General features: G+C 42.7%; 1 protein-coding gene across 1 annotated transcript in view; it reads left to right on the plus strand.

Moving 5' to 3' along the window:
- Pdcd2 (programmed cell death 2) overlaps positions 1-5,648 on the plus strand; it is a gene marked incomplete in the record, with an annotated part of 6,074 nt that extends 426 nt beyond the window's left edge. The window contains 5 exon segments of the mRNA XM_013510897.1: positions 484-723; positions 1,604-1,735; positions 3,638-3,741; positions 4,838-4,951; positions 5,130-5,648. Of these exon segments, the coding sequence (XP_013366351.1) occupies positions 484-723; positions 1,604-1,735; positions 3,638-3,741; positions 4,838-4,951; positions 5,130-5,288 (749 nt within the window).
- Between the last annotated feature and the right edge of the window lie 3,926 nt (positions 5,649-9,574).

The raw sequence follows: 9,574 nt of genomic DNA on the forward strand, positions 1-9,574 counted from the left end.
CGTCCGGGAGGGTGGCGGGAGGTGGCTGCCCCAGGTCCGGGGCTGCCTTGGAGCGCTCTCGGGCGTCTTCGAGTTTACGGCGTCGGCTCGTCCGTGCCCACGCCGTTGCCTGACCCAGCCTTCCGATTACTCCACGGGTACTAAGTTTGGATGGTTACGTTCACATAAATGTTGTCTCTTAGAAAATCGGTTCTGGTTAACGATTAATCCTGTCATCAACTTGATTACTTGAATCAGCTCCAAAAGCACACCTAATTACTTGTACCTGACGAAATTTAATTATTAGATTTTAAAAGCCCCCCCTTTTTTTTCTGTTTTGTTTGTTTTCTTGTCTCTGAAGGATAAGCTCCCTGAAAGCGGTTATTTTATATTTTTAGTTGAATAGTTTTTCATTTTACAGGATGTAAAATGAACCTTACAGGTTCAGGTGTTTGAATTGCTATTTTGGTTCCCTGAGAATGTTCATACTTTTCTCTTTCCTAGTTTTTAGGAATCAGCTGCCCAGGAAAAATGAGTTTTACTCATTTGAGCCACCTTCTGAGAACCGTCCCCCAGATGCAGGAGAATCTGTGTGTCTCCAGCTCCAGTCTGGCACTCACCTGTGCAGGGTGTGTGGCTGCCTAGCCCCCAAAACATGCTCCAGATGCCACCAGGCACATTACTGCAGTAAGGAGCATCAGACGATAGACTGGAGGTTGGTACATAAGCAGACTTGCACACAGGGTAAGGCTTCCTTCTAAATCTCAGTTCAGTTTGGGAGTTTCTGTCAACCCAAATATTTTATTTCCAGTTTAACTCCAAAGTTACAGTCAGAAAAGTTATAGCACTACTGTACTTTCAAAAATTTTATAACTTTATAATATAAACAGCAGCTCTGAACTCTTAAATCAGTTTTTGTGACCAGCTTTGCCTTAATACAGGCATTTTTACTACATAACAACTAGAAAATAGCATGGGCACCCTCATGAGCTTATGTGATAAAAGTGTTATACGCATTATATCCCATAATCTGAAATATTACAACTGTATATATTAATTTAATAGGGAAAACTTTTACTCTATGGAATATGCAGCAGTGATCTGATGTTATGGTATAACACATTGCTCATATTTGTGGTGATGCTGATATAAACAGACCTACTGTGCTGCCAGTAGTGTAAAAGCGTAGCCTGTGCAATCCTGTGCAACATGCAGTACTTGGTGATAGGTAGCTGTGTTACTGGTTTAGAACATATTCCTGTTAGGAAAACTGTACTATAAAATGGTTTGCTCTTCTGCCTGGCAAGCGCAAGGTCGTGAGTTCGGTTCCCGGTACTGGAGAAAAACCAAAAAAAAAATGGTTTGCTCTGTTACACTGGCAGCAGTCTTACACATCTAGTGTTTGTCATGTCCCTTGGTTACCTCATGAGGCTATGTTGAGTGATTAACCCATATTATCTAGGATTTTTTAGTTCATTCTGATGTTCTAAAGGTGGCACCACTCAACGACACAGATCTCAGAACATATCAAGCAATGTATAGTTACACTTTAGAAATAGAAAACTTGTACACCACTTTCACAACTGAATTGCTATTTGTGATAATAGTAACTTTTTTGTTTCAGATCAGGTGGACCATACAGTTCCAGACCACAACTTCCTTTTTCCAGAATTTGAAATTGTAATAGAAACGGAAGATGAGATTATGCCTGAAGTTGTAGAAAAGGAAGAAGACTCTGACATTGTAGAAAGCATGGGTAAGGAGTCAGTTTCACAATTTCAGTAGGTGAACAATTATGCTAGAAAGAAAGGGCGTAGTATGTTAAGAAAACTGTACTGTTAGTGGATTTGGGGGTGCTAGTCCCTTTCTAGGTGTGATTTCTAAATTCTTTCTGTCCTGAACAAAGAATTGAATGAAACAAGCATAAATGGTGGGAAAGTTTCTTCTTTCTTTCTTTATTTCCCAGTACTGGGAATCGAACTCATGACCTAGCGCTTGCCAGGCAGGCGCTGTGCCACTGAGCTAAATCCCCAGCCCCCATATTTATTAAAGGTAGGGAAAAAACCAGAAGGGTACAATGAAAAGAGAGAGTATTAGGTTCTTCATAAATAGTGGGATGGCCAGGGATTATAGCTCAGCAGCACAGCGCCTGCCTGGCAAGCGCAAGATCCTGAGTTTGATTCCCGGTACAAAAAACAAAAAAGTTGGTAGTGTCGCCATTATTTTGAAATGGTTGTATCTTGGGGAAGAAAGCAGATGAGTCACTATGGTAGTGTATTGGGCCTCAGAGAAAGCTGACATAGATATGTAAGATTAAATAAAAACCCTGTCAGTCTTAGTTTTGTTGGAAGTATCATGATGAACTCATGTGTTCCACCCACTACAGAGGCTTAGAAATAATGATTAGCTCAGTAGCATTGGGTATTTCTAATGCATACATAACATTTCTTCCTAAAACAAGCCGCAGTCTCTTCGGAGAAGTGATTGATTCCAATAAATATTCAGGTAATGTTGGAAGATGGTCATAACAGATCAAGGATATATCAAAGACTACATCAGTTACGTCATAAGAAGGCACACAAGATAAACAGTGTGGTGTTTTCTACCCATAAGAATAGAAACTGCAGTAGATTAAAACACATAAAATGTGTTTAAGTTTATGGGTTCAAAATTATAGCTTATAAATATTCTAATCTGACTGAAAATTGGTGTAGGGTACATATCTGAATTACTGAACATGAATAGGACTTAATACAGATATGAGTAGGACTTACATATCTGAATTACTGAATATGAATAGGACTTAATACAGACATGAGTAGGACTTACTTAACTGAATTGGGGGACTTGAAATTTTAGTTGAAGCTGATTGTTGGTATGTGGTGATTGACTATACTGTTTTTGCTTCTGCATATGTTTAAAATTGTCCAAAATAAAATGAAGGGGGAAAAATGATTCCTGCAAGTAGCTGTGTAATAATTCCTGGATAAAAGCAATTGGTAGGACACAGTAGACCCCGAGAAGGCATTGAAATATCCTAAAGGTCACACCGAAACTTTGCTCTTACACCTATTGGAGCATCGGTCTGAAGGCATTTATTGTTTTTCTGTGGATCATGGCTGTGCCAGAGAACACCATTAATTAATGTTTTTCCATGCTCATCAGAGTGGTGGAATTCTCATTCAGGTTATCTGATTCAAGACATCCAAGTTATGTTGTGATATACCTTATAGACTGTCAGCCACCAGCCTCTTGGGAACACCAGTGGCTCAGGATGGCCAGAATTCCAAGAATGAATGTAGAGCAGGACACCGTGAGCTTGCATTAGATAACTGAGCGAAGTGAGTATAAAGTGGGGAAAGAAGTGAGACATAGGAGACTGGAAATAAGAGTGCAGGCATATTGAGGAGAGTAATGATAACAAGAGCCCAGATTTGTTGGATGTTTGATGTGCTGGGTATAGTCCTGAGACTCTTGACTTGGGCCCATTCTTTTAATTTGAAGGTTTAAAGAGAAGAGTAGAGGCAGCTGCACAGTAATTATATAATGTGTGGGGCACCTGGAAATGAGCATGAATAAAAAGGGAACGCTACCTAGGAAAAAGTGGGTTCCCTGCATTCTTGGAGATGGTTCACATTTTTCATAACTGATTTTTCAGGTGAAACACCTGAAGAAGAATTGGATTCCATGGCCAAGCATGAATCTAGAGAAGATAACATATTCCAGAAGTTTAAAACTCATATAGCCCATGAACCAGAGCAGGTAAGGTGGAGTTTATACCTCTGCATTGTGTTTTGTGTGTGTGGTTTTTTTTTAGCTGTATTTTGTAAGCGTAATCCCTGAGAAGTAACTCTTTATAGGAAAGCTAGTATAGTCCTTTGGAGCCTGTAAAAGTAGGCTTTTAAAAATTTTATTACAGATACTCTTCAGACAGATGGGCCACAAAGAAGGATGTTGGTAGTTATGTTCCATTTAATAAACTGTTCATCATAGAAGAATCATTTTCTAAAGGAAGCATCAGGGGTGGGAGCTGGATGAGATCTTCCCTAAGATGCATGGGGTTTAGGCACTACTGACGTTATTTGTATCTATATGGCGTCTGTCTGTCTGTCTGTCTGGCTTAGTTTTCCAGTAGATACCTTGGTATGAAACACATTTTTTCCATTAACTTACTTCACCATAAATACAAATCAATAAAGATAACTCAGCTCCATTCCTAAAAACCAGTCAGTGGATCAAGTAAGTGGCGAGGGATTTAGAGGGAGAATCCTATGTCCTGAACACTGAGAAGGCTATTCTTACCCAAAATAAATCATGAGGAAACTACTCAACTGTTACAGAAAACTAATCAGAATGAATTTACCCATTTGTAAGATGAATGCAGACACCACATTTCAGGAGGTATTGTCTTTTTTAAAATGTATAAGGTTCCTTACATGTATATGAAGGTACCAACTCAGTGCCTTTACGTAGAACCTGGTAATGGGCATGTTCTTGGTTCCTTTACAGTATATTTATAGATTTAAATTCTAACATCCTAGGTAGAAAAAGTATTATCGAGGAAATAAACTGAGATAATGTTTTGAGGAAGTGGAGAACACATTATCATCGCATACTGTAAAAGTGTCTCTTTTTTTTTTTTTTTGGGTACCAAGAATCGAACTCAGGACCTTGTGCTTGCCAGAAAGGCACTTGTGCCACTGAGCTATATCCCCGGCCCTAAAACAGTCTCTTGAGTCAATGCTTCGTTAAGTGTAGGAGCACACGCAGTTGCTCTGTGATCATCAGATGACATGTGACCAATAGAAAACACTTAGATGACATGCTGGTATTTGAATGTGGTCCTCATTGATTTTAGATTCTCCGATACGGCAGAGGTATCGAGCCCATCTGGATTTCTGGTAAAAATATTCCTCAAGACAAGGATATTCCAGATTGTCCCTGTGGTGCCAAGAGAATATTTGAATTCCAGGTACGGATTATTTTAGTGATAATCACCCTGCTTTATGCTTTTGGGTATTGGAAAACTTTACCAATGGAGTGGGTGCATGTGGGCCAGCGTCGTAGTGCGGCAGGTGCCGTGTAATTCTGAGAGCTTGTGGCACTCCCTGCTTTGAAGGAGTGTTCTCACCGAGCTTCCCTCTCCTCAGGTCATGCCGCAGCTGCTGAACCACCTGAAAGCAGACAGACTGGGCAAGAGCGTGGACTGGGGCGTCCTGGCTGTCTTCACCTGTGCGGAGAGCTGTAGCTTGGGCAGTGGCTACATGGAGGAATTTGTGTGGAAGCAAGATGTAGCAGATACACCTTAAGGCTTTAAAGTCACTTATGTCGTAACACTTGCAATTCCGTCCTTAGAACTTGATCTAAGGAAGTAACTTAGAGTAGTTACTTAGTAACTTACAGACATAGATGTACAAACATGTTGCTGGAGGCATTGTTTTATAATGTCTAAATTGATAAAACAAAAATGTCCAGTGACAGAAAATTTAGTAAATTTTGTTATATCCAAGGAGGAAAAGTAAGTGTTGTATCTATGTGGACAACAAATAAGAGATCTAAACACCATTATAGATGGTGTTTATGGTATGGTAGTTTTGTACAAATATTTATACATGCATATGTACTTAGAAATAAAACTAGAAAGTTATACTGAACTGGTTACCTGCAAATGGTGAGATTAAAGAAGTATTATTTTGGTAAATAATACCCAATAAACTACACAACTTAATTAGGCTGGTGAACTGAGATCACAGTACCAGAGTTGATGGGATCAAGGAATATGTAAGTTTGTCATAAAATGCCTGGAGTTGAAGAGGCCCACTCCAGAGCAGACCTCAGTCATCCACAGGCCCTGCCTGCAGAGCAGGCAAAGGTGAGCCCTGTCTTACCTCTTTCTCACTTGGATGTGTCTCAGTCGCCCTTGAGAGGATGGCAGAAGTAATCACAGGACCTTTCTGCTTGGAACAGGTGGTTTCAAGAGGGAGACAGGCCCCATTCATAAGGGTGATGGGAAGTGGGCAGAGGTAGAAGGCTGAGCAGGACTGCAGCAGCCTGAGGGAAGGGCCTCTGAGGTTAGCTTCCGTATAGAGTGGTTCCATTTCTGGTACATCTCTAGGCAAGTGACTACGTAAGGTTTTAACCAAGTTGAGGTCCCTCCAGTCCCTGGTGGTTCAACAGCCAAGAGCTTCCAATGCGCTCTACACCAGGGCCCAACACTGAGGCAATCCTCAGGACACTGCTGTTGAGCAGTGCCAGAGAAATGACAGCTGACTGGTGTGGACTCACGCTGAGTTCCGTAGGCCACACTGGCTCACATCCCACACACAACCCCTGCTCACCCTGAAGTGTGCTGCCACTACTAGTCTTCATGCATGCTCAGAGGGAGTGCGACTTCCTAGTGTCACTGACTGTACCTGCCATGTTACAGTGGCCTGGCCTACTGGTGCACATCATGTCTCTATAACGTACACATGGTGCCATCTGGGAACCTGGTGTGGATCCCCATGAGGAGGCCTATTACCAGTCACTGTTATAAAAGGAAGAGAACTTCGTTGGTTTTTAACCTGGGGTGGCTAACGAGTACTTACAGCACATGACCGCTGTAGGAAGCTGCAATTAGAAAAGGTGGTCACAGCACTTGGTGGGAAGTGCAGTGGCTTATGGAAAACTAGACAAGTGGGGTTCATCCCAAATTACAAATACTTCTTGAGTAATGGCTTTTCTGAATTTGAGAGCTGCCATTTGGGGACAATAGGTGACATGAATGTTGCTGCAGGCATCCATGCAAGTGTTGGAGCACTTGGCTGTGTCCCAGTCACCCTCTAAGTTGACCATCCCCCCCCCAAAATCACAGGACCTTTCTGCTTAAAACAGGTGGTTTCAAGGGGAGACTGGTGTTCCAAAGCACCAGACAGAAAATGTCACAGCACCTATTTGGCAACCATTGAAAAAGAGCCACTGTATTGAAAATTAACAATTATGAACATTTTAAATAATATTAAATAATATTTAAAATGTTCATAATTGTTAATTTTAAGACAAAATGTTCATATTAAGACACTCCGTTGCCTCTAGCAGTATTAAGACTTTTTTTGTTTTGGTCTTTTTGAGACACCGTCTCGCTATGCTGTTCAGGCTGGCCTCGAACTTGGAACGATCTTCCTCCCTCAGCCTCCCGAGTGCTGGGATTACATGGTGGAGTGTGCCACCATGTCCAGCAAGACATTTTTAAAATACCATAGAACAACACATCACCCATGTAACCAATTTACTGATTCACATGCTCTACTGTACCAACACTGTGAGGCTTAGATCTGCTTTGAGCAGAAACAGCCAAGCCATAGCAGCTTTCCCTCATGTGGCCTTTTTATTTTAGCTCCTGCGTGCTGGTATAATCATCCTTTGATAATTGCTGAGATCAGAACAAAATTGTGTGTTTTGGCAACTATACTGATGGTAACCATTTTACTCAAAACTACATGTGTAATGTAAGTTAAATAAATGAACAGTTATGGGGTGTTGTAATTACTTATCTTCCATGCCCTTAAGATTTCCAAGCTAGGACCGCAAGAACATGCTGAGCTGCAATGTGTCTGCAGCTAGTAAAACTCAGGCTGTGAGAGCCCTTATAAGCCCTATGGCCTGTAAGTGGGGAAGGAAATGCAGGCCCAACTTCAGAGGTTCAAATACTATGTCTTCTAAATGAAAACCAATGTGCACGGGGAGCCACGGGCGGGGAGCGCCCGTCTTCCGGCCGGCTTGCTTCTTGCCTCGTAGGCGCCTGGAAGGAGGGGCCCAGGCGCACGGGGAGCCCCGGGCAGGGAGCGCCTGTCTTTGGACCAGCTCGCTCCCTGCCTCGTAGGCCCCCCGAGGGAGGGCCCTGGCAAATGGGGAGCCATGGGCAGGGAGTGCCGGTCTTCCAGCCGGCTCGCTTCCTGCTTTGTAGGCCCCCGGAGGAGGGGCCCACGTGCACGGGGAGCCACAGGCGGGGAGCGCTGGTCTTCTGGCCAGCTCGCTTCCTGCCTCGTAGGCCCCCGGAAGGAGGTCCCCCAGCGCAGGGGGAGCCACGTGGCGGCGAGCGCTGTTGTGTGCCGGCCCTCAGGCTGGCCACCACTGCTCAATTGAGAACTACTATGACATGGAGAAACAATGACACAAGTGGCCCACCATGCATCGGCTGCAGATGCCCCCCCACAGACCTGTGTTAATCATTCAAACATGGAGAAACCCCTGGGAATATATGCCATGCAATGGGCCACTCTTGCTCCTGCCATTGAGAACCAGAAAGGTCCAGAGTCAGCAGAGGATCAGCTGCTGAACAAGGACTCAGAGAACATGAGAATGCAGACTAAGCCCACGGAGTCAGAGGTCCTGTGGACTGGGGTCACGAGAGCTACTCGGAAGCTGTAAACCAGGAGGACCTTGCACAATACCTGCAGAGACTCCCTGGAAGCCATTCTTCCCCTGACAGTACAGGCTGTGGTGGAGCTCCGAAGAAGTCTGCAACAGGATTCCTGCTGCCTGTGCTGACAGTTGGGGAGAGGACACTAACTGGTTGTGGGGTCCCAATGCGATGGGAGGCTGGAGAGAAAACACTACAAAAAATGGCTTTCGCCCCAAATGGCTCACTTGATTTTTGACAACCCTTAGGCTGGAACTACTTGGTAGATCCTTCTTGCATATCTCTGTCTTCCTGAGAAACCCCTTCAAAGATACCACCATGTATTACAGCAGCCATTGATATTTTCCTACTAATCTATCCATAACTTTGCAATGTTTGTATTGTTCCTATCCTATTTCGTAAATGGATGCATGTTTATTATTATGTGTTTCCTACAACAGCCATTGAGAATAGTTAATGATTATTCAATGGGTCACTCATGTATAGCTCTATTTATTTTCTTTAGAAGCTACTTTGAAGATACCTAAGTATAGTACAACTACTGATAATCTCCTACCTGTTTTGTCTGTAACTATTATTTGTCTATTTGTTTTCCTGAGAAACTGTCTTGTAGATAACAATATGTAAAACAATAACCATTGATAATTTCCTACCACTTTGTCTGTAGTTTGGTAAGCCCCCCCCCATTATTATGTTATCCTTCTTTTACTCTTTAAAATAAAAAAAAAGAGAAAAAAAAAAATAAATGAAGACCAACGTGTCTGAGAGGCCAGCACACAGTTTCTGTGGGGCACGGCTGGACGGGAACAGGGGCGGCTGTAGACCTGAGTGTCTGCCTCTGGCCAGTACCTTTGCCTAAGCACTCAGACGTACTGTGTCCTACACCTCTATTTTAAAGCATCACATTAAAAGTCACATCTACTGAGATAGAAGAGGATAAAATTACTGCTTTTAGATGACTACATGTCTAGAACTTTTAGTATAATCAAAGAATCAGCAGCAATACTCAAAGTTCAATGAACAGACTGGTAATAAATACAACGAACTTTTAAAGTGTTGAGAAAAATTTCATTAATAAAATAACAAAAGCCATAATATGTACAGGAAGTTAAAAATATGAAATGTTGCCAGGTGTGGGATGGTGGTACATCCCTGTAATCCTAGCACTGAGGAGGGTGAGGCAGGAAGACTGCC

The sequence above is a fragment of the Chinchilla lanigera genome, unplaced genomic scaffold (assembly GCF_000276665.1).
Source record: "Chinchilla lanigera isolate Chin_1 unplaced genomic scaffold, ChiLan1.0 scaffold00010, whole genome shotgun sequence".
Classification (NCBI taxonomy): Eukaryota; Metazoa; Chordata; class Mammalia; order Rodentia; family Chinchillidae; genus Chinchilla; species Chinchilla lanigera.